Source organism: Rhinolophus hipposideros, assembly GCF_964194185.1.
Source record: "Rhinolophus hipposideros genome assembly, chromosome: 22".
Classification (NCBI taxonomy): Eukaryota; Metazoa; Chordata; class Mammalia; order Chiroptera; family Rhinolophidae; genus Rhinolophus; species Rhinolophus hipposideros.
The window spans coordinates 1,002,341-1,026,476 of NC_138068.1; the positions used below are offsets into that span (position 1 = coordinate 1,002,341).

At 60.2% G+C, this 24,136-nt stretch overlaps 1 protein-coding gene across 2 annotated transcripts; it reads right to left on the reverse strand.

Annotated features, from left to right (window-relative positions):
* On the reverse strand, window positions 1–21,910 carry SLCO4A1 (solute carrier organic anion transporter family member 4A1; the record flags this gene model as incomplete). 2 transcript variants are annotated; one of them, XM_081033974.1, is made up of 12 exons in its annotated part: window positions 1–1,227; window positions 3,176–3,324; window positions 3,744–3,808; window positions 4,070–4,242; window positions 4,344–4,509; window positions 5,462–5,657; window positions 6,942–7,096; window positions 10,194–10,305; window positions 10,679–10,800; window positions 11,989–12,079; window positions 12,987–13,864; window positions 21,834–21,910. In XM_081033974.1, 12 exons carry the CDS (start codon window positions 21,908–21,910, stop codon window positions 1,063–1,065), a joined length of 2,349 nt encoding a protein of 782 aa, XP_080890100.1. In that variant the 3' UTR covers window positions 1–1,062. The 2 variants fall into 2 exon arrangements, with proteins under 2 accessions (XP_080890100.1, XP_080890099.1); XM_081033973.1 differs by having other exon boundaries at window positions 21,838–21,869.
* Window positions 21,911–24,136: the final 2,226 nt, after the last annotated feature.

Genomic DNA, 24,136 nt, shown 5'->3' on the forward strand with positions numbered 1-24,136 from the left:
GCTTTAAATATTAAAATATATTTACACACAATTTTAACTGAGGACATCCAGGAGCAAACATCCCAGAAAAGCCCGACAATGCCCTCCAGGTGCCTGCTGCATGTGCCCTCTGCCCACCACACGATCAGGTAAAAAACAATTCTATAAATAAGTATTTATGCAAAATATGGGTCCGTAAAGACACGCTTATGCAAGTTGCTCCCCTGCTGGGACAGGCGGTGACAGCAGGTTTGAAGGCTCCATGCTGGTCACAGGGTCACAGGAAATGGTCTCACGCCAGCTTCCCCTCCATCAGGACAAACACAGGAAGTCAAGGGCCGCAGCTGCAAAGCTGTGGACTCCATCAGAGGTACCACCGGGCCACCAGCGCCCCACGGTGGGCGACAGCGCTCTGTACTTTCCACCAAGTGGCACCACTAGTGTCTGCACCATCGGTGAGAACGTGTGCAAGCCCGGTGTGCACCAACCTCATAGCACAACTGATAAACTGTGGCACCGCCAGCCTCCCACAGCAGCCATTTACAAAGAATTGAGGGAGATGAGATGCGTCTCAGCTCGGTCTGTGCACATTTTATAGCTACCAACGGAGTTAAGTCAAGACTGCGCAGGCTTTTAAAATCTCGGCAGATGTAGCCAGGGCTCCTGAGTTCCATCGATGCTGTTTGGCTACGTCCGCTGAGGAAAAGCCACAGAGTGTGAAATGGCTGGGAAAAGGGAGGGGAGGGGAAGGCAGGGGAGGGGAAGGCAGGGGAGGGAAGAGAGGCAGCGCCATGTCCCTCAGGGAACGGGTCCAGTGGCAGGGTGGGCACCGCTGGCCCTGCTCCTTCTGAACCAGTCGCTCAGCCCGCTCCCTGCTGTGTGCATTTTGGATGTGTCTTGCATTCTTCCTCCTTGCTGCCTTTGAGGCTCAGACATGTGTGACCCCTGGTTTGGGCACCCCAGAATTCAATGGGAGATTTTCAAAGGGTCCTCAGTGCTGGGCGAGCCACTGGTGATGGCTCAGCCCTTCTGGGGTGAAATTGGATGGTGTTTCGGCCCAGACCTGGAGTGGCAGGTGGGCCATCAGACGTCACTCTGGAGCTGGAGGGCTGAGGAGGCATCCTGGAGGTCTGTGGGGTTGTCGGAAGCCGAGGACTGGCTGGGCAGAGAAGCTTCCAGGCCGTGGGAAGACCTCAAGGGGTGCTTGTACAGGAAGCAGGCAATGGCAAAGAAAAGGAAACCCAGCACCTGAAGAGAAAGGAGCTGCTGGATGGAGCTACTGGACCACGGGAGCTGCCCACCCGGGGGCCCCAACACTCGCAGTTCTGAGCCCCCACCTGACCTGGGCTCGTCTTGAGGTCCTGAGGACGCCTGCTCTGGCGAGAAGACCCGCCTTTCCTGCTTAGCCAGGCCCCAGCCTGGACACCGATACTGTTCATGAGGGAATGGAAATCAGCGTTTTGACTAAAACCAGAGGCACTGGGGGGGACTTGTTGTGGGCTGAACAGTGTCCCCCTAAAAGACATTTCCAAGTCCTGACCCCCAGAACCTGTGAACGGGACCTTTACTTGGAAGTCGGGTCTTTGTAGATAAGACTAAGTTAAGGATTTCGAGATGAGATCACTGGATGAGGGTGGGCGCCCAGTCCCATGGCTGGTGTCCTTGCAAGGAAGAAGAGAGTGATTTGACACAAATATGTACGGGGCCACATGAACATGGCGGCAGAGATGGGGCAATGTGTCCACAAGCCAAGGACTGCCAGCTGCCCCCCTGACGCCAGGGGAGAGGCTTGGGGTGGGTCCTCCCTCAGAGTCCCTCCCAGAAGGAACCAACCCGGTGACACCTTGATCTGAGACTCCTGACTCCTGCCTCCAGAACTAAGAAAATACTTTCCTGGTTTTAAGCCACCTGGTTTGTGGTCCTTCGTCACAGTGGCCCCAGGAACCTAGCTCAGAGGTGGTCAGCACCATCGCTCTGGGGTCACTGGTCATGACAGGGATCACATACGGGCTTGAAAAGGACTGTGGGAGCATGTGCACTGACCTCGGTATACATGTGCACACATTTAACACATAAATGCTGTTGTTAGCAGAAACACCCACCGTGCTTCCTGGAGCATCTTGGGGCTGACGGGCCTGAAGCTGCATTAATGGGTGAGACTATCTCCACTCTGCAAAGTGATCGAATTCCTGGGATGGTATTTAGGGGTGCACCTGTCTGCCCCCCTGCTAGGATTAGCCCACGCTGTACAAGCCCATCCTAACCACTGTGGCCCTGGTTAGCTGTGCCAAGGTCGCAGGTGTTTCCCTGGGCAGGCAGACACCCCGGCACCAGCCTGCTGCTTTGGGCAGGGGCCATGGAGCACAAACAGGAAAAGCGAGGGCCAGCTCCCCGGGAAGGCCTGCCTCTTTAAAACTGACCCAGTGCTGCTCTGTAGAGCCTCACGATCCCTTGTCACACTCGGCTATTTTTACCTAATGTGCAGGGAGATAAACCTGGCTCAGCTGCGACTCCTGTCTCTGAGGCCCCTCAGGAAAAGGCTCCTGCCAGGGGGCCATTCCTGAGTCCGCCCTCCGCCCAAGGAAGAAAGTGGAGACACTCTGGCCCTGGGATTTCATTTTATTTGGAAGGTGTTGTGCCTTCTCCTCCAGTGGGAGGGGCAGAATTCAAAACAAATTCTGTGCCTCACCCCAGGGGCATCTGCCAAGAGTTACACTGGAAGTTTCTCTACACAGCTTGAAACAGAGGCTCAGGCTAGAAACGGGATGGTGCCCAAGGCACATCAGTGTTCTGTTGCTCACAGACGTATCATGCTGACCTGGCCCAACGTGTGCCGGGCGGCCAGGCTGCTCTATGCAGGGGACCGGGGGTTACTTCTGCAAAGCCTCAGCTGCCCAGCGCCACCGGGTAAACCACCAGGCTGGAAGGCAGGGGAGGGGGCTGCTCCCCACGCCCGGAGCTGTGAGCTGTAGGCACTCATGACCCTGGCCTGCTCTCCTCCTGCCCCCTCTGCTGTCATCACTTCACCAGGGGCCCAACAACAGCTCTAAACGTGGAAAGACACCTCTTCTGCACAGGAGGCAGCAGGAGTGATGCCTTCGGCCCCTGGGATTGGGGGACTTAACTGTTGGAAGGTCCTGGTGGGGTGCCCGGACCCCCAGCCAGCGGAAGGAGACCCCGGACCCCTTCCTCTCACCTTATACACCAGCCCGGCGATGAGCATGTACCAGCTCATGGCCGCGTTCTGGTACACGAAGCAGGAGCCTTGCCGGCCGCACTGGTCCTGCCAGAGCAGGCACGCCTTGTCGATCACCCAGCCAAAGGCAATGGGCCCCGGGATGCTACCTGCAGAGAGAAGCCCACTCAGAACCCCAGCTCCCCAGGGCAAAGAGTGTGGTGGGCAGTGCCAGAGACCCGGAAGGCCCGGGCTCTCAGAAAGCTGATCTCGGCCATTGGTGTTCTCTGGGGGTGCAGGGGGGACTTAAATGTGCCTTCTCTGGGGACTTGGCATCTGGCCGGGCGATTCCCCATGCCCTCTGACCCCCATAGAGCCTTTGTGTTAATGAGGAAAAGGCACCCTCTGGGCAAAGAACCGGCCACAGGTCCCTCTAGTGGACGGTTAGGGAATGGCACCCTTCCCCAGGCGGGCACAGCCTCCCTCGTGCAGGGACGCACACCGGCTTGGTGAGGAGACACCTGCCAGATGCCCTTGTGCAGTGAACACCGGGAACCACTATCCAGGACTTCCTCACACTGCACAGTACCTAGAGTTCTAACCACAATCCACTGGATTCCCAGCGCGAAGGATCTCTGCTGGTCACAGACACACCTGAAATGGGGAAACACAGCGTCACGCACAGGGAAGTGCGGCTGCTCGCCAAGTCATACCCCCAAGCCACAGGCCACGTCCTGACGAGCCCCAGGCCGCATGATCGCCTCCCCAGGTGACAAGCACCTCACAGAGGCATGGTTCTTTCCTGCCACTGCTGTCGGGGGCCTGGCAGGCACCCCGCAGGATCTGCAGAGCTCCACCTTAGCACGCTGCAAGGGAAGGTTCTGGAGCGCAGTGAAACCCAGGCCCGAGGCTTACCGTAAAGTTGCCGTTAGCGCAGGAATGCTGCTGAGGAATGTAAAGATAATTACAACGAATATGAAAACCAGAAGGAGGGGCTTTCTTTGACAAGTTGAAGTGCATTTCCCTGCAGTAGCACTGCCAAAACCAGAGGAAAAATTCTGAGGGACACAGCTACAGTCTCGGTACACCTGAGGACCGCAACAACAGCACCGATTACAGGAGGAAGAAGCAGGGGCCCTCCCAGGGTCCGGGGCGCAATGGCCGGGACGTGGGCAGCGGCTGCACTCACCTTCTGGCCGCCCGGGCCAGCCACGGCCGCCTCGGAGCACCCCGCGTGGCAGGGTGAGTAGTACACGAGGTCGTCGGAGCCGCACACGGGGCTGTAGTGTTCTGGCCGGCAGCCACAGGCGGCGTTGCAGGGGGCTGTCAGGTCCAGGTGGCCCTCGGGCAGGAGGCTGCAGAAGGGAAGATTCGGGCGGTGGGCGCAGGCCAGAGCCAGGCGGGGCGCCCACGAACACAGGGACAGCCTCGGGTCTCGTCCCCACCGGCCCAGGTCTGCGGGTTTACATGGAATGGAGCTTCACACATTGCCTTTTGCTCCTAGGAGCCTTGGGAATTCTCCCAGCAGAGCAAACCCAGCCCCGCGCTGCTTTCCAACCACATGTGCAACGCACCCCCCAGCTGGCTTGTGTTTTGGACAGGCAGTGGATCCACACGGCTCCAAATGAGCGCGACAGGAAGTCCGCACGACACTGGCCCCGGCCGCACACGGGCAGATCGCTGACCCATGCACGTCAGTGATCACAGACACACACGCTTCCTCTTTTTACTCAGACCGACCACACTGTACGCACTGCCCTGCTCCTTTTCCCCGCTCAACACTGTGTCTTGGAGGTGGCCCACGTCCTCCCTTTGGTGGTGGCAGAGCCCTGCATGTGGGGACACTGGCCGTTTAGCCAGTCCACTCTCCGCTGACTTAGATGCTCCCGACCGTGGTTCCCTGACAGTCACCACGACCTCTGCTCTGCAGTCTCGCCATCACCTCCACCAGGAATTCCCGGGAGAGGACTGGCTGGGCCCTGGGGCACGTCCCCTGCTTCCATTTCAGATTATCCCAAATCAACACCTGACGGGCTGTTCCTCTCACATTCCCAGGACACAGTGACACATGGGGCTGATCCTTAGCCACTTTCTAGGTCAACACATAGATACAGACTGGGCTATTATTATCCCATTTTACAGGTGGAAAACTGAGGCTCAGAGCCGGGCCACAGCCCAGGGGCCCTTTATGAGTGACTGTCAATTGGTGTAATGTACACCCCACAGAGGGTACTGTCCTTGCTGCAAACAGTGGCCTCCCCGACCCCCTCGGACCACTGCGCCCAAAAGGTGTGCTGGTGGCCTTACCCCCCGCTGTAGCTGGCTGTCACACCCGCCATGGGCACGTTGGGGCAGTGTGTAAAGAAGACCAAGGTGGCCAGCAGGCTGGTCAGGGTGCAGAGCAGGCAGAACTTGATGATGCCCGAGCCACGGAGCTTGAACTTATTCACAAAAAAGCCACCCAGGAAGGTGCCACCGCCGCCTGCCGGTACCACCAAGTACCCTGTGGGAGAGAGCGAGGCTCAGGGAGGGGCTCGGAAGTGTCCTTAACCCATCATGTCTTATGATCCCCACTTTACAGATGGGAAACTGAGGCACAGACAGACTGACCCCCGTCCCTGCCCATGGCCCTGACTGGAGCTCTCAGCCACCACTCTGCTGCGGCGGAGCCTTGGCCCAGAACCAGGGCAGGAGCAGGAGGAGCAGAGGTCACCAGCACCCTGCCCAGCCCACAGCCTCTGCCCAGCCCAGCTGTGGGGGGACACCTGAAGCCTACAGCCATGGCCATTTTACTATGAAGTTGAGATTAGTTGGCATAGGGATCCCAGGATGGGAGTAGGGGCTCCAAGGGGCAGTGGGGCCATCTCCCCAGCAGTGACCAAAGCCAGCTCTGGGGGCAGAAGAGGGGGGAATCCAGGGGATGTAGCTATTCCAGGAGGGGGGCATTGCTGCAGGGAGAAGGGGCTGCTGTAGGAAAGGGGAGGCAGTTGTTGTTGGTGGGGTTCTGGGCATGTGGGGTCAGCTGAGAGGCCAGGCCAGGAGGGGTGTCCAGGGCCATTAGTCAGAGAAGGGGGGTGGGGCCTCCTGTGCAGGAAATGGAGCCCTGAGGGGTGGGCACAGCTGGATTGGCCTGGGTGCTGCTCACACACACCCCACCTTCCACACATGGCGTTGACCGCCGCGCTGTAACGACGCCCCCACCTCTTGCCAGGCATGTTCTCGGCGAGGCTATGGCTGCCCTGTGAGCAGTGGCAGATGGAGGGGTCTGACAGGGCCCTCACTCTTCTGGGAGGGCCAACCTCCTCGCCACAGAATGCCTGCAGCCAGGCAGGTCCAGGGTCTCCAGCCTCATGGTCCTGAGAGACCCTGGCTCACAGTGACGGTCAGGCCGAAGGGTCTGAGTGTCCACTGGGGTGCTGCCACCCAAACCTTTCCTGCAGTAAGCCAGGGGTGACGCAGGCCGAGGCCCTCGCTGGTGAGCCGGTGGCACAGGTGAGCTGGAGCCCACCACCGGCTCACCCCCCAAGCTAGAGCGCGGTCCCACTCGGAGGATCCTCAGAGAGACCGGTCAGCACGCCATGCAGGAAAAAGACAGCCCGCTCTTGTAAACATGATCAGGTCCGCGAGTGACATCGTTTGTATAAAAGCCTACATTCACTCTCCCGCCTGGGCTGGACCACACGTGCAGCAGTGCTGCCTAGGCCTTTCCAGAAGACACCCTCAAGGACCCCTTCTCGCCTGAGAACTAACAAGAAGAGAGGACCCCCAGGCTCTGGAGTTTTCTCACCAAACAAGGTGGCCGCTTCTGAGGCACTCAGGCTGAACTGAGACTCGAGGAACTTGGGGCCAAACGTAGACATGCCAGCGATGAGGGTGGCCTCGGTGGCCCCAGCCAGGCAGAGCAGGACGAAGGTGGGATTCTTCAGGAGGAGCCAGATGGAGCTGGATGGGGGGGAGGAGACCAGAGAGAAGAGACAGAGGGTCAGAGTGGGCCAGAGCCAGGGCATGAGCGAGCCACAGTGCCTGAGGCCATCGCCCCTCCCATCTGAGTATAAGGAGCCCCGGTTCTGAGAGAAGAGCTGAGTGGGGTGCCAGTGAGCTGAGAAGGGGACACCCCACATTCATTCTACAGAAACCAAGAGGGTGTGCAAGGCTGGGCCATGGCAGGTAAAAAACTGGCACCAGGATTCTGAGGCTGTGGCTTGTTGTAAAAACTGCTGTCACTGATTATGGAAAAACCACCTTGTCCAGAGTTTTGGCTTCAGCATGACGAGAGACCTTGAGTGACCGGCGACAGTGTTTAATCACCTCTGGGGACAGCTGTCACCAAGTCCCAGACTGGACAGGCCCCTGGGAAAGGGGAATGGGCGTTGAGGGGTGAGCCCCTCCTCAACCAATAGCCCGGGGAAGGGGAAGCCCTGCAGATTTGGATTGAGAGGCGCCTCCCAGGAGGCCTGGTGGGCATGGCTGGCTCCCCAGCTTTGCTTGTTGTGCACGGGGGTCAGGCTGATGCCAGCAGCCTGAGGAAGGGTCTTGGCATTGGTCGCTTGGACCTGGCCTGCTGATTCTTTGGTGGACCGTCCTGGACCCTCTTCGGAGGACTGAGTGGGCTCGGAGCCCTGGACGGCCCGGGCATATGGCCTCGGGTCCGGCTGCAGGGCCTAGGGGGAGAGGGTGTTCACTGGAGGAGATGGCTGACTCTGCAGAATGGTTTCGGGAGGGCTGGACGTGGGCTGTGAGCCTGGAGGTGTCCACGTCACACCCTGCAGCTTCGCTGGGGAGGTGGCCTTGACACTGTTTCATCAGTGTCACAGAGGGCGAGGCTCGGCCCCAGGCCACGGTCAGCTTGTGGCACGAGCACAAAGGCTCTTGAAGGCCAGTCACTCGGGGGGCCTGGGGTCCTGCCCTGTGTTAGGGGTTGGAGCTGTGCTTGTGCCTGAGCACGCTGTTTAAACGTGGAAGACGCTCAGAGTACGAAGATGTCATGTGTGACACAAAACCGACAAAGCCCTCCGGACAGTGCAGTAGGCAGAGCTCAAGATGGGAAACGCAGAAGTCACGGCCCTGGGGTCTGCAAATAAGAGGCGTGGCCTCCGAGGGCAGCCAGGCGCCCAGCACGCACACGGCTTTCCTCTGTCCCCGTCCCTCTCAGCCACCAGGCGTTAGGTGCCAGGCGCAGCACAGGTATTTGCTGATGGGTGGTGTCCCTGTCCCCAGAAGTGGTGAGGGACGTGGGTTGCATACAAGACGCTCTGAGCACCAACACAGCAGACCCTGTAATAAATGACTATCGTCTGGAGACAGTTGGAGCAGCTCTGACATGGGTCTGCTGCGCTTACAGTCTCGGTGTCGCCACCGTGGCAGCTGAGGGCTGTGACACAGGGAAGCAGTTGCTGTACGTGTCCTTACTGGTCTCCTCCCTCGAGACCCGGCTTCCACAGACCCATCCGTCGCCCTCACACCAGAGGGAACCCGCTTAGGTCAGAGATCAGTGCTGGACCTCTCAGCACTTGTCAAGGCAACTTTGAACACCGTGACACTCAAAGCTCCTCGTTTTGAGGACACAGGCCAACAATAAATTGGATTCTAAGGAGGAAGACCGTGCCATGGAGCCATTTGGCCTCGGAGCACGTCCCTCAGAGCAGGAGGCCTGGCGGGAGGTGACTAGCGAGGGACACGCCCCCTCGGTTTTTCAGACAGGGGACTCTTTCTGGTTAACTTTGGAGCGGGGCTCACAAGGCCTCGCTCCCCATCCTGATTCCAATGGGGGACTCAAGTCCTGAAACACTGACTTTCTAACTTGAGCGCTGGAAAGGCTTCTTCGGGTCAACTCCTTGGGTCCCACGCCCGTGAAGGACAGAAGGCGGCCGTGGAGGAAATACGAGTGGGTGTGGCTGCGGGGCCGGGGCAATGGGCCTCCCCAGCATCTTCCCTGGCCGGCACAGCTCTCGGGTCCTGTGTGCGTCTGTCAAGACACGTGCCCTGGGTGCGGCCGGTCCCTTCCTGGCCCTGCCCAGACCTGCCCAGGCGTTGGGGCCTTGGCTACACAGGGATGTGTCTCTCCCCAGTGGCATGCAAACTTCCTCATTTCTTCTTCTCGGCCTGCAGGTCGCTTGGCTGAGATTCTGTTGAATTTGCTCAGGGAACTAGTCATGACCTTCACAGAGGACACGTGTTCCGGGAGTTATTTTTACTACCAGCAACTGGTTTGGGGAATGAAGCCTGGGCATAAACTTCCTGGCCCGGCTCCGGGCTGTTCCCTGGGTTCCAGGGCTCGGCTGGTGATCTGTGGTGCCCCTGGCTTGCAGATGGTCCAGTCCGGTCTCTGCCCCCATCCTCACAGGGCATTGTTCCTGTGTGTGTCTGTGTCCAAACGTCCCCAACTCAAAAACAGGGTCCTCCTGGGTTAGGGTTAGACGCTGCCGTTTGCCGGCTCAGGGTGCCGCAGGGGCCGGTGGACACTCCGTGACGCCAAGGACTAGACAGGGGGGGGGGGGCCCACGGACGGCCCGGGCCTGTGAAGGTCCCTGGGCAGCCAGGAGCCTCAGGCCCCACGTCCCTCTGAGACCCCGGCAGCCAGGCTCTTTTTGTCCCAACACTGAAGGAGGAGAAGAATGAAAGGCCATGTCCTCCACACGGAGGAGGAAATGGAGGGAAGAAGACACACATGGTGCGGACACCGGGCTTGGGCCTGCTCCCTCGTGCTCCTCGGAGACCCTGAGGCAGGGAGGGCAGCACCGGCCTGGAGCCCCGTGAGCCGGGAGCAGCTGACACCTAATGGAATGCTCAGAGCGAGGGGCTGAGGCTGGGTAGGGGCAACTCGGGCAACAGTCTGAGGGTCAGACGCATGTCCCTGGGAACCAGGGGTCATGAAGGGGGTTTAGGAGCCGTGAGTTCACATTGTGCCCTGGAGGGTCATGTGGATACTCCTAGTTTGGGGCCAAGACTCAGCATATGTGGGGCCCCCAAAAGGTCTACAGGACACACAGGCGCAGATAAGAGGCACACGGCACGCGACCCATCCCCCCAAGGTCCTTACAGAGGTAAGTCTCTGATGGTTTTCCCAAAGTCGGGGTTTCTGGCCGCTGTGTGGCTGCTGTCCTTCAACTGGTGTGTTTCAGATGCTCTCATGACCACGTAGCGCTGGGAGCCTGGAAGGACAGAGGTGTCGGCGAGAGGCCGGGACCAAAGGCGCACCCAAGGCCCTGCCCTTCCCAGGTCTGCAGACGTCCAGCGGGAAGAGGGTGTGGAGCAGATATCCAGTGGGCATGCACCACAGTGGCCGGCTGGCAGGGAACAGGAGGGGGGACAGAGCCAGTGGCACAACCTGGAACCAGAGGGAAAAGAAAGGGGTGCTTCCCTCCCCCTGCTGAAATGGGCATCTTCTGTGGCCCCTGAGTGGGTGGGGCGGCACCACTGGATGAGACCTGGACCCTCAGTGTCCTGTGTCTCTCAGTGTCCCAAATGACCAGAAGGGAGGGAGGAGGAGGAGGGCTTGGCACACTTGGGGCAGGGTGCACTCACCTGGCAGCTGCCGCGGGTAGCCGAGGATGGGGACAGCGATGAGAGAGGCGGCAGCACCAGCACCCAGGAAGCCCACCCACCAGGCGCCAACCCACAGCGGGCTCTCGGTAGTCAGCTCCGTCCTGTGGGGACAGGCGCCCGGACTCAGTGTCCCAATCACACACAGCCAGGACAAAGGGCAGGGCGTCCCTCTGCCTGCTGGCTCACGCAGGCCCGGGGGAGAGGGTGGAGAGTGAGGGCACAAGCCCCACCTACCTCCTGCACTCTCTGCACAGAACGTGCACATTTGACACCCAATTTAGTCAACCTGAGGCCAGAGGTGGCATTTATACCAGGTCAGAGCACTAGAAACCTCGATGAGAGACAGGCCATCTGCAGAGAGAGCCCAAGGTGTAGCTGGCAGAGCCCAGCACGCGTCTCGGCAGACCTTAGGGAACCACCCCGATGGGTGACGCCCGTGGGGCGGGGGCCAGCCCCTGAGCCCGCTCGGCCGGGGGACACACTTCGTTCCTTCTTCCCTCCCTCTCAGCCTCTCCGTCTCTTTCTCTGTCTTTCTCTCTCCTGCTCAAATTTACAAGAACTAGTATCACGAACAAGAGATACAAGGAAATGGAAGAAGCACAACATGACAGAATAAGAAGTACAGATTTGTCTCTGCCACGGTTCTTGGCACAGAGCTCCGTAATTCCTTGCGATTTCCTGGGTGATAGGGGTGTCGTCTGTTCTAATGCCGCCAGAAAGACTGACCGTGATATTAGCGAGTTGGAACTTTTTGCCCCACTGCCGGGCCTCCAGGGAGGTCGTTGGCCACTGATGGCCAATGATTTAATTAATCACACCTATGGAATGAGGCCTCCGTAAAAGGGATTCAGAGAGGTTGGCACTGGGTTGGCACTGGGGACCCACGACTTGTGGCCGGCATCTTTAGTGGGGGCAGTCAGTGGGACTGAGCCCTTACCCTGTGGGCTCTGTGCTGATGCTGGATTGAATTTGGGACACCAGCTGGTGTCCAGGGAGAACTGGGGAATTGCTTAGTGTGGAAAAATGCATGCAAAAGAATCTGACGTTGGCAGCAGGAAAATCCACTCTCAGTTCAAGCCATCCGGCCGCACCGTCCCCTTCCCTAGGCCTGAGCTCAAAGACACCCACAGACCCTGCAGGCCTGCCAGAGCAAGGTCAGCTCTGGATGTCCTCCTGCTGGGGCCGCGGCCCTCGGCTGCTGAGGATCCTGCTCTGTGGGCACGCGGGGCCTCCTGCCTGGAGAGTGTGGCGACTTCTCTGTGAGGGCAGGACCTGCCCAGGTCACTCACCGTCGGCCTATTTCCGTGTAAATGTTCAGCAGGGCGCCTCCGATCAGGTAGCCAGCCGCGGGGCCGAGGATGGCCGCTGTGTAAAAGATGGCTGGAAGGGAAGCAGAGCTGTTGGGGAGCCGCCATGCCAGCTCCCTGTGTGGGACAGTCAGAATCTGCGCCTGTCTGCCCCCCACTGGGGAGAGACCCCTTTAAATCAGGGTTTTCATCCATGCACTGAATCTGAAATCCGACTCGTGTCAAATTTTTAAGGGGATTTAAAAAAATTTCCCTTAGAGCCAGCTGCTGGTGCCATTGGAACTCTGCCCTCGGAAGAGCAAAGGTCCGGAGACCCTGGCTGTGCAGGACGAGGGCACCATGGACCGCCCCCAGCCTCCGGGGAACGGGGCTGGATGTGCAGCAAGGGCCCTGGGAGGCTGGCTGGTGGGACATCTCCTCGCTGGAGCGATGTCGCCCCAATGCCCCCTTCGTCCCAGGATGGCAACCGCTAAGTGACTTAGACGGAAAGAGTGCGAGATGGAAGTAAGGAAGCTAAAGGTCAGCTAATAGTGTGGCTGGGCCGCTGGGATACCAGCCAGTCCCTGAGCGAGATCCTCGCCTGGCCTTGCCGGAGGGACGGGGGAAGCGGGCAGGGTGAGGCTAAAACCTTGGAAATCTCCTCCCCAGGTAGTTATGGGGGTGTGGGGGTGAAGGCGGTAGGCTCTGCACGAGGCCCTGTGGGCAGTCAGGCTGACGTGGTAGGAGCGGCCTTGTGACTAGTTACTCCGTGCACTCAGGGACCCTCAGGACGCACCTGGGGGGTCGGGCTGAGGTCAGCCAGCACCACTGTCCTCACCTGAGATGCTCCAGGCCAAACGCAGGCCTGCGCTCACTTGCCACCCCACCTGGGGCCACATGTGTCCATGTGTGGCCAACGGGGAAGTTGCCATAAGGGCTCAGACGGGGCCAGGCCAGTGTCGGCCATCACCATGCTGCCCCGTCCCGCCGGCCCCACTCACCAATGTAGACGGGTGAGTAGCTGGACTTGACGTTCTCGTCCAGGTAGGTGACGCCTAGCGTGTAGAGCGGCGTGGCGCCCATTCCGTGCAGGAACTGGCCCAGCATGAAGACCAGCCGGTAGCTGGACAAGCCCGAGGTGCTGTCCCCACACGCTACACTGCGGTTGGATGGGCATGTCCCGATGCCCTGGTCCAGCTCCACCTGGTAGGAGCCGGCGGTGAAGTGGGGCAAGGCGAACACCAAGGAGCCCGCCCCCATGACCAGCACGCCCCAGCCCAGCCAGCGGGGCTTGTGTCCACTGCCCCCGAAGTAGCTGACGAAGATGAGGCAGAGGCAGGCGGCCAGGTCGTAGCTACTGGCGATGAGGCCACTTTGGTAGCTGTGCAGGTCGAACCGTCGCTCGATGGAGGTGATGACCGTGTTGGTAAAGCCATTCACCGTCATGCCCTGCAGGAAGGAGGCCGCGCTCAGGAACAGCAGGAAGCCCCACGGCGTGTTGAAAGCCTGCAGGCATTTGGGGGCGAAGGTCCACCAGCCACACTCCATGCTCTGTGGCCCTGCCGACACGTAGCGCACCTCGCGGGCTGCCCGGGGGCTGCGCTTCTCAGCCGGTGGCTCACACAGAGGCTGGCTGCTGGAGCCCAGGGGGTTGTGGGCCACTGGATGCAGGTGGCCCAGGGGCGAGCCCAGAGATGCCCGCCTGCTGGGTGGGGTAAGGCCACATCCGTCCTCCAGGGCCAAGGGTGGGCTGGGGAAAACCAGCTGCGGCATCGAGGCAAGGGGCTTGTCCCCCATCGTGTGCTGGGGCATGGCCACCCAGGGCGTGACACTGACAGCAACGGAATTTGCCAAACGGTATTCCAGTGGACGGTTTGTTCTGCAAGAAAAATTTCTGGTGAGCGACCTTGCATTCATATCTCAGCGAGAATACGCTTGCAGTCCTGCCCAGTCCCTTGGGGCAGTCGATGGCTCTGGCTGCCTGGTACCCCGTCTGGCGGGGTTGAACCCTCCCTGACCAGCCCCCTCCCTGAATCCAGGGCCCCACCTGGACCCACACATTCAGGAAAGCACATCTGCAGCCAACAGCTTGGCTGGGGGTTGGGCACGTCCTCTCCTCACAGCAGAGCAGAGATGGCAGGACGGGCTCAGAGGCCGTGCGAGCGTCTGGATCAGCCTGACTGCACCAATGCCACCACCTCTGCCTCGCTGGCTGAGCTGTGCGTTCTGCCTTTGCAGCTGCCGGTGCCTGAGAGAAGACCCTGTGCAGGTACTCTGCCCACACAGCTCCGCCTGACTCCTCCCTCAAACTCACACCCTACTAGGTTTCTGAGCCCTTCAGTGTGAAAAAGAAATTCGTCTGAGTCCCGAGCTTGGAGGGGGTGGGTAATGAGGAAGGGCGGACATGGCAGGGCCTGTTCCCCAGAAGCATCGCAGCTCTGGGACCAGACCTGGTGGGGGTCTTCACAGACAAACTGGGAACCTGCCAACAGCAATGGGAGCAGAAGCCCAGGTGGGACCTCACCCAGGTCCAGGAGTCAGTGTTGCATTTGGAGACCCTGCCTGTCCCTGGCCCCCTCCTGAAGTGGCACAGTGACCCCCCACACCCTGTGGACTGAGCCTCAGAAGCTGGGGCTCTGGATCCTTCCATCATGACCTTCCTCTGCTCCTCAGCCCTGCCCGAGCAGCCATGTCACCAAGGCCGCAGACATCAGGCAAGTGGCCACCACCATGCTCCTCTGAGCTCTGGACTGTGCCCTCTTAGCTAAGTTAAGCCTCACCCAGGCTCCTCTCTGGCCTTCCCCAGGGACGGGCAGTGGGTGTAAATGCCAGTGGGCAGGGAGCACCCCACTTCACAGCTGTCTGAGCACCGTCCTCACGGTGACATCACACACTCCCAGGCCCTCTGTGCGTGTCACTCGTGTACACCTGGACATCGCCCATCTTCCAGGTAAGGGAAGTGGGCCCAGAGAGGTCAGCAATTTGCCCAGGGCCACACTGTCAGCCAGTGGCAAAGAGGACTCAGCCACAATCTGGCTTCAGACCCATGTGTGTGTAGCACAACTGTCCTTGCCATCATTTTACTGACAGAACCGTGATCAATGGAGTGGCATTTACACACAGGGCTTGCTGTTTACTTTGGAAACTGGTACTGCGAGGCTATCCGCAGCCGAATCTGGAAGGTGTGGGTAGACAGCAGAAACCACCAGCCATTCCCTAGGGCCTGTTCCTGGTGCCAGCATTTTATTTATAGTGCCACCGCCTCTGTGAACTGGTACTCCAGGCTGGGCTATGAGAGAGCTAGAAAGACAGGCCCAAAGAGAATAGTCAAAGCTTCCTAGAGGAAGACTCTACACAGGTCCTCACACAGCAGAGAGCTGCCCAAACTGGCCATCACTCGACGACATCCCGCACACACAGTGGATGGAAGCACTGGGACGGCTGTGGACGGCATGGAAAGTGACAGGCGCGAGCCCCGGGACAGGACGGCTGTGGCATGCCCCTGCCCCGAAACTCGATGGGCTGCTGAAGCAGAAACATGGAGAAATAGGCGGAGGGCGTGACCTACTGGAAATTCCCAGGCCCAGAGGCCACTCTGGGGAAATGAGGAGGTGCTCCCCTCTAGAATGTTTCCTCAATGCGTGTACACACATGCACACACACGTATCCATACATCAACTCATGTGCATACACACATGACCACCACACGTGCACACACAAACCCCAGGACACTGGAGAGTACCCAGGGAAGGAGCCCCAGCCAGGCTGAAGGCCCCCGGGCACTCAGAGAGGCCACCCAGTGGCAAGTGGGGTTTAGGGGTCAGTACTGGGACCTCAGGAATTATTGGTGGGGAGGGGGCATTCCCAGTAAGTGATCTGCACACCGAGGACCAAGATGCTGGCTGCCCACAGCGGCCCACACCCCTCCCCCTCAGCTCTGGGCTCTGGGCGCGGCTCGTACAGGGACAGAGGACTGGTTACAGAGGGCCAGCCCTTCCGCAGGGTTCAGGAGGCCGCCAGGCTGCTAGCTTTCATCATTAGGAATGGCCACAAAGAAACAGAACTTTCTAGTTGAAAACAAAGCCACTGCAAAGCAATACAGCACCAGTGGTGGGTGGTCCCAACAGCTCCAAGTCAGCGACAAAGCTTTACCTGAACTGAAAGCTGAGTCTCTGACGTACACAGATAAAGCTCAACCTAGAATCACACGCATCACAGACCTGTAAACCAGCAAATTGAAGATCCTATTTTAGACAGAAGACCCACTGCAGCGGAGGCGTGCCCTGGCTCCCACCTCATCTGTGAGCCCATTCCCCCCAACCCGGTACGCCTTCCCTCAGCCTGCAGCTGTGCTGCCCTGCTCCGAGGGCTGTTCCCGTCTGAAGGTGGAGCCCTTTCTCTAAAAGGTGTGGGGCCTTATCAGTGTGTCTGGATCAGAAAGGGGGTGCGGGGCCCTCGGAAGGAAACATGCCCAACCAGGGGATCCTGCGTGAGCACAGGGCTGTGTGACCAGAATCTCCAGCCACAAGGAGGGGCCCTTGCTCCTGAGCACCGTGGGGAATTCCTGCTCTCACACACGTGGCCTGTTTGGGCACCAGCTGAGCCTGTCCCACGTACACACAGACCATCTGGGGATGGGGTCCTTTGCCCCCACCTTATAGACCCATCCGGACGCGTGCTCCCCACAACCCTGTAGAGACAAAGTTTGCGGGGGCTCTGGCTACGGGGTCCCAACTGGTGGCTCTGCCTGGTGCCTCAGGGGCACCTGCCTATCCCCTCCTTGCCATTCTGCTGCCTTCATCCTCCAGGGAGGACAGCGGTCGGAAGATGGAGGAAGCCCTCATGAAGCCTGAGCTGGCTTAGCGAGCAGAATCCCTCCTTTGTGAAGGAGATATCTCCCTCCTCCAGCTGCAGAGAGCAGCACTGCAAGCTGGGGAGCCCACTGGGGGGTCAGTCACGTCCTCCAGCCAGTCCTACCCCAGTCAGGCGTCAGGCGGGAAGCCAGTCTCCCAGGTGAGGACAGTGAGCAGGGCGGGTGACGTGGACTCTGAGCCTGGGGCTTCGTGGGGTGGGCGAGGCTGTGTGTGCGTGCATGTGTGCTCACACATGTGTGCGCATGTGCTCACGTACGCAAGCTGTCTCAGGAGGAGAACACAGATCTCTTCCGAAGTCCACACACCGCCCTGGCCCATCAGCTGCACCTTGAGGGGTCTGCAGCCTGCTGTGAAGAGACCCAGGCCCGCACTCCTCCCCTCCCCCACACTTCCTCCTCCCCTCCTCCACCCTCCTCCTCACAAGGCCCCCAGCTGCACTCTGAGAAGTCAGGAGCCCCTGGGGGTGGCTCGCCATAGCCCAGCCTGTGAGAACTGGGCTCCCAGCTTCAGTAAAGGACTGAGTGGTTTTCACCGGCTCACTTATTTCCTTAGGTGCTTATGCAGGCCCTAATGCGGGCATCACTCCATCTCCTAGTCGGAGGCTGTCTGCAAAGTGGAGCAGGTAGGAAACAGAGTTCCTGGGAGGGCTATTTTAAGCCTCCCGGGAGGCCTGGGTCTGGGGCGGGGCGAGCCGTGCCCTTCACTTACAAGCACTCCAGGCTCCATCCTGAACCCTGCTGGGAACTTGGCTTCAGGGGAGACTCACAGGTTTCGTTTCTCCTTTTTTTTTAAAGTGCCAACCAGTAAATTCCCTCCTTGCTGCACCTGGTGGCTCTGAGGCTGGCAGCCACCATCTGTACCACTGTGACATGTCCCACGCAGATACGGCAGCCCTTGCCCCTGGCTCCCCTCGGCTGTCCCCACCCCCATTCCCTAGAACCTTCCGTCATTGCCCCCATCACCCATGGGACTCTCCAGGCGGCTGTCTTCTCTCCGCTTCTAGACCCACCCTGGTGTCTCTTCCTGAGTGGGTGACTGGAGGGGGTTTTCAGTTCTTGAAGTTGAGGCTCAAAGCTGCTTACAGAGCAGATGTGACATGGTGTGGCAGGAACTAGTGCCCAGTCCACCCTAATCTGCATACCTGGTGACCGCAGAGCTGCTTTGCATGGAGGTCAACAACGGAGGATTGTCTGGGAAAGAGCCGGAAAGGCCCTCAGGGAGTGTCCTGCTGTCAGCACGGACAGCCTTGCTCCCACCCTTGTCCCTTATCCTCCGAGAGCATGGGGAGGACGGAGGGGGGATGAGCTGGGAGGGGGGCCTGTGCCAGCTTACTGTCTTTCCAACTCATAACGTTTGATCCATGGAGGTGAAAACAAAACAAGCTGTCCTGTGCCACTCCAGGACAACAGGGAGGCAGAGAGGGGACGCAGAGAGGCTGCCTCGGAGCCAGGCAGGTACTCCCACCTCGGCCAGGCCTCCAGCCTCTCTGACCTCAGTTTCCCCACTGGAATGGTTGTGATGTCATGGGGAGGAGCCCTAGAGGTGAAGGACCGGCCCCTCTATTCAAAATGGGTCCGGGCACCACTTGAAGCTTGTGAGAAACACAGACTTACAGAAGGCCTTCATGGGATTTGGAGATGCTGGGGGAAGCAGGCTCTGTCTACACAACAGGCTTGCCCAGGCACAGGCTGGGCTCGGCCATTTCCAGGTGACCTCCTAGGCCACTAGTACCTGCCAACAACAAACGCATAAACCCCAGACAAGCCCAGGGTGGGGATAGGTGCTCTCTTCAGCCCAGCAGGTCCCAAGCCCTCTGGGGCTCAGGCCGAGTGGCGATGCTTGAGGTACCTCCAAGGTTTGCTGGATAAGAAAGCCACTCAGAAAAGGCAGCTCCCCTGGGTGAGGATCTCACATGGAGCCCGGCTCACATGGAGGAGAAGACCTGTTTGAAGCCCCATGCCCTAGGAGCCCACGACTCTCTGGACACCCATAAGTGGAGCCAGCTGGACCTTGGTCAGTAAGCCCCGCCCTATGCTTGGTCTTTGGTGGGCCTTGCCTGGACACACCGTGAGTGGCTTTTACAAAAGACACATGGTTTGTGAGAGTGCCCACCTGCCCCCAGAAAGGTGGTCCAAGAGGCTAATTCTGTGTAATGCTGGTGGAAACAGGGCAGCACCGTAGCCACCGAGGGGAAATGAGGACAGCAGGCTGAGGGCGGAGCCAGGGCCAGCAGCAGGAAGAGTCCTCACCATCAGCGCACCAGGGGTCCAGTGTGCAGGCAGCCAGGCCGGTTTCCTCTGCCCCCCAGCAGGGCCCTGCTCACCTGAGGCCTGAGCTGGTGCCCTCATACCCAGTGGAATCCCAGCGGGCCTGTCAGATCACCTACCATGGTGGAGGCCGGGTCCTGTCCCGTCAGCCCTCACACCCACCACGACCACACCAGGCCACATGAGTAGCTGAATGTCCCAGAACAAAAGCGGCCGCGAGGTTCTAAGGATTACTGAACATCCCCTTCCAAAAGCAGACACTGGGCTCTTTGCCATGCCACGTGACTGGAGAGAGGGGACATTTTCATGGGCTCTGTCCACAGCTCAGTGGGCCAAAGCAATGAGAAAGCAGGAGTATGGCCCCCGAGTCTCTGGGTCCCCTGAGAGGCCAGCTGGCCCGGCCCAGTCTCTCCTGTGTGCCAGCACCAAGCTCTCGTCTGCCCACGGGGGGCGGCTGAGGGACTCAACCACTAGCAGCCGCTCCTCCTGGGCACATGCGTCCATGAAACCATGACTGCTCAGCCAAGCTGACCTGGGGAATGAACACACACTCACGGAGACTTCCAGGTGGAGAGTATTGTAGAGACCGTGCTAAGCCCAATAAGTGAACTAGATTTCACAACGAGCAGAATAAACCTTAGCTGTTTCAAAGCCAGAGGTACGCAGCCTGGCTGAGAACCCACCCTGCATGGTGGGTTTTTCAAGTCCAGGACCCACCAAGGCCAGGAGAGCCGGGCTCTGGGAGTTGAGTCCCTGTAGATGAGGTGCTCTAACAGGAACAGGTCAGCCCCAAGAGCCCCCGCACCAGGCCATCATCCTGCCTGACTCCAGGTGCCCAGCCCCTCACAGTGGCAATACGGAGCGACTTGGTTGGGACCTGCCTGGCACCTGTTTCAGGAGCCACACTGAGGGAACCACAGATTAGGTCACAGACACCCGGGAGAGAAGCAGCCCCATGAAGAGTTTCCAGGTAGCGCCTGCGGCCCTGCCCAGCAGGAAAGCAGGACAGGTCCCCATGCGGGGCAGGAAGGAGTGTGGGGTCTGGCAAAAGTGCCCCTCCTGCCTCCCTCCAGCGGCACATAGGAAGCCTGGCTGTGCAGGCTCCCTCTCTGAGAGGCGTCCTCCCTGCTTCCACCAGCCAAAGGCTCTTGTCTGCTTAGCTGGGGGCCCACCTTTTGGGACCCTTCTCTGTCAGGCCTGCTCCCACACACCCCCAGGAACACAGCTGTAAACGTATGGAGTCACACAAACCTGGATTCAAACCTCTCCACCTTGGACTAGCAGTGTGACTGAGGGCAGGTCACTTAACCACTCATGCCTCAGTTTACTTATCGGCAAAATGGGAGCCATGGTGGCTGCCTCTGGCGGTTGTTAGATGCTGCTCAAAGCCCTTAGCACAGAGCCTGGCACATTCTAAGTGCTCAGTAGACAGCTGCTGTTGTCTTCATTATTATTGCTGTTGTAGGCTCATAAAAGGAGCTAGGTAAAACCAGGTGCTTTCTGTCCTGAGGTCCACTGCTCTGCCCTGCACAGAGTAAAATCCGCAGCGCCGCAGCTCACAGTTCACGGTCCCAGCCTGCTCCCCACTCAGTTTCTGATTAGACAGAGGAAACCCAAGTTCTAAATAGCAGGGGGGAGGAGCCGAGACTGGAAGCTGGCTTCTTGCCTGTGGAAAACTACTGAGGGTCCTACAGGCTCCGAGGACGCCAAGGACCACCGCCCCGCGAGGCAGCGCCAGGCACTCTGGGTTGGGAAGCCTGGGGGTCCAGGGCCAGCTGGCCGCCCCCCGCCAATCCTTCCCCAGCCCCGGCACTGCCCCCACTGCCCCAGCGGGCTCCCCCACCCCGTTCCGTCCGGCCGAAGCTGCCTCCTCCGAGTGCAGGTACCGGAGTATGCCTCGCAGTTCCCCGTCTGGGGCCCAGTGCGCCCACCCGGCCCCGGGGGTGGGGCCGCACCGTCGTCTCCATCCTTTCCCGCTCTCCGCCTGCACCCGGGCTCCGCGGCTCCGCGTGGGACCTCGCGTGATGGGGCGGGGACAGGGGCGCGGCCGGCGTCGCTGTAGCTGGGGACCAGACCCGTACGCCCGGGGGACAGCCCGGCCCAGGGGGACGCCTCCGCCCGCGCTCCGCTCGCTGATGGCGCTAACAAAGCCCGGCCGCCCGCGAGAAAGTTCTGTGACTTGACGGTTTCCTCCTTGACTCAGCGGCGGCGGCCGCGGCATCCACCGCAGGTGGGGGGCCTGCCGCAAGCAGGCAGCTCCGGGAAGCGCAGCTGTCCCTGGCCCGACCCACGTGGCCTGCGCCTGCGTGCGCGCGCGGCCACCCGCCCTGGCCGCTCCATCCATCCGCGCCTGAGCCCCTGCCACCCACCACCCCACCCGCCCCCTCCCCTCCGCCCGCCTCCTCAAAGGTTTCCCGCCTGGGGAGCCGGCGGCGAGAAGGGGTGCGTTTTGCATCGGACCCCGCGGAGGCAGCCGGGCTGTGGGGCGCTGGTCCGCGCTCGGTCCCGCCCTCCGGCCCGCGGAGGGTCTCGGGGCGCCCCGCAGACCCTGGGCCCCCGCCCCGCCCGCGCCCCGCCATCCCGCTAGCCCCCGCCCAAGGGCAGCGGGCACCTGCCGCGCTCCTGACGTCAGCAGGTCGGGGCCCGGCGCACCTGGGTGGCGCCTCCACGCCCCCCAGCCCGCCGCTGCCCGCGCTCCCGGGAGTACTCACCGTCCCGGTCCTGGCCGCCGCTCTGCGCACCACGCTCTGGCGGCCGCCCGCAGCTCACTCCCGCTTCATTCATCCGCTCTCGGGCCCGCCCCCGCCGTGGAGAGGCGGCCCCCGGCGCTCACCGACTCCCTCCAATGGCTGCGCCTGGCGGGTGGGCCGGCCCTCCCACTGAAGTGACAGCCGCTGGAGCACGCGGCGGGTGCGGAGCGCGCTGAGCCGGGGGGGGGCGCGGGACGGGGCCGGCTGCCGCGGGGGGGGGGGGCTGGAGACCGGGGGCGTGAGGGCGGGGGCCGGAGCGGGGCCCGGGATGGCGACGCCGCTCCATTCCCAGGTGGCCATCGCCCGGGAGCCCACCGCCCTCGGAACCCACCAAAGGCGCCCTCGCGGCTGCCGCTGACCAATCCCTCCGCGACCCCACACATGGGGCAACCGGCGGAAGGCTGGGAAGCGGACGCCGAGAGGGGAAGGCCGCGCCGCGACTCAGTTCCGAACTGACTCGCACTTGGAGCCCTGGCGTGTGGGGCCTAGGCGGTGGGAGAGGCCGTGGGAGGGAGTGAAGTTTCCTGCCCTAACCCTTTGGAAGGACGCAGGGGGCCGGATGGGGGCCGGGACGGAGGCGCAGGGGTCGCACTCACTGTCGGCTTTGGTTTGGCTCCCAGGCCCACCTGGGCGAGCCTCCTTAGGCTTGCCTGGGCCTACGCCTACCGTGGGCGTGGGCCACCTGGGGAATGCAGGGTTTCCCCGCCTGTTGCCCTTTGGGTAAAACGATCCTCCTCTTGACGTCAACGCTGATGTCAGACCACAGGGAGTACTAGGCACAGGGCCGGCGACAGGAGGCTGAACTACCACTATTCCTGCTGTGTGACCTGGAACACACTGCATCTCTCTGCGCCTCAGTTTCCTCATCTGTAAAATGGCACTACTGATAGTGCTTCCTGGAATGGCCATTGAAAAATGGGCTGAGGTCGGCCTACGGAGGAGCTCACAGGGGTTGCCAAGTTAAGGTGTTAACAGCTGATCACAATAGCACTCCACAATTTTTTCTTTTTCGGTTTCTGTAAAATGAGTTTATTTTAAAAGAAGTCTGCAAAATGTGTGTGTGTTTGGATCCTGAGATAAGTTGGGTAAGGAGGAAATGACCAACGTGTGACCTGAGGCTGGTAAGGGAACACACAGGCTAGGCTCTTGGGACCACAGAGGAGGTGTAGGGGGCAGGCCTCTTCCTATGTGGCTGGGGGAGGGGAGTCCCAGAGGAGAGGAGGAGGTGCTGGGCCTTATGGGAACATGTCCACATTCCCCGTTATTCAGAGGATGGGGTTGATGCCCATTCGCTCTGTCCTGGGCAGTCCCTGCTGATGTCCTTTGGCCCCAGGCTGTCTCCATGTGAGTCTCTCCTCCCGGAAGCTGGGGTGAGGTCCAGCTGCACCTAGAGTATTGGCCTCCATTCCTGGAACTGCCCTTTAAGAGAAAAAGACAACCAGCTGTAACTGGGGGTAGAGAAGGCGCCTCTGAGAGGATAAGGACCTGCTGGGGGTGGAAGGAGCACAGGCTGCCCCCCACTACCCCACGAGGAAAGGGAACTGAGACACTCTGCAGCCCTGGCCTCGGGTGTGGAACCTGCTGGGAGCAGCATTTCCCAGCCCACCGGGGATGCCTTCCATAGGGAGTGAGCTCCCCGTCAGGGGAGGCGTGTGAACGGGGCCAGCCAATCTTCTAATGGGGGTGCTCTGAAAGCATTTCAAATGTCGGAGCAGGATTGGACTCAGTGTTCCCAAACTTCGTTTTAGATTTGATTCCTTGAAACTGTTATTAACACCATGCTTTTCCTTTGAACAATTCATGTATTTTACTAAAAGGGTAAGCTCATTTTTAAAAAAAGGTAAATCTGTGTCATGACCATAGAGAGGTTACCATAAAAATAGATAAAAGAAAATAGAAAACGGTCTTAAATTCTAGCCTGCTGAGAGTGCTGAGCCTCAGTCCCACTTCCTCCCTGTTGGGAAGGACAGTGGCTGGTGCCAGCCAGGTGTGAGGGTGGCTGTGGGGAACAGAGCCGTCCCCTGGATGTGGTCAGCACAGTGGAATGAGAAGGGAGGAAGAAGCAGCTCTCGCTCTGTGATTCATCGCTGTTTACAGTTTTGTTTGGACACTGCCTCTCCTGCCCACATGTCACGGGGGCCCTCAACCTCTGGGAAACACTGGCCCCGGGCCACCCAAGGAGCCTGGGCTCATGGCCCTTCCCCGTCGGCCCCACCAAACCCGTCCTCTCTTTCAAGGGTCTCCCCACCTGGGATCCTCT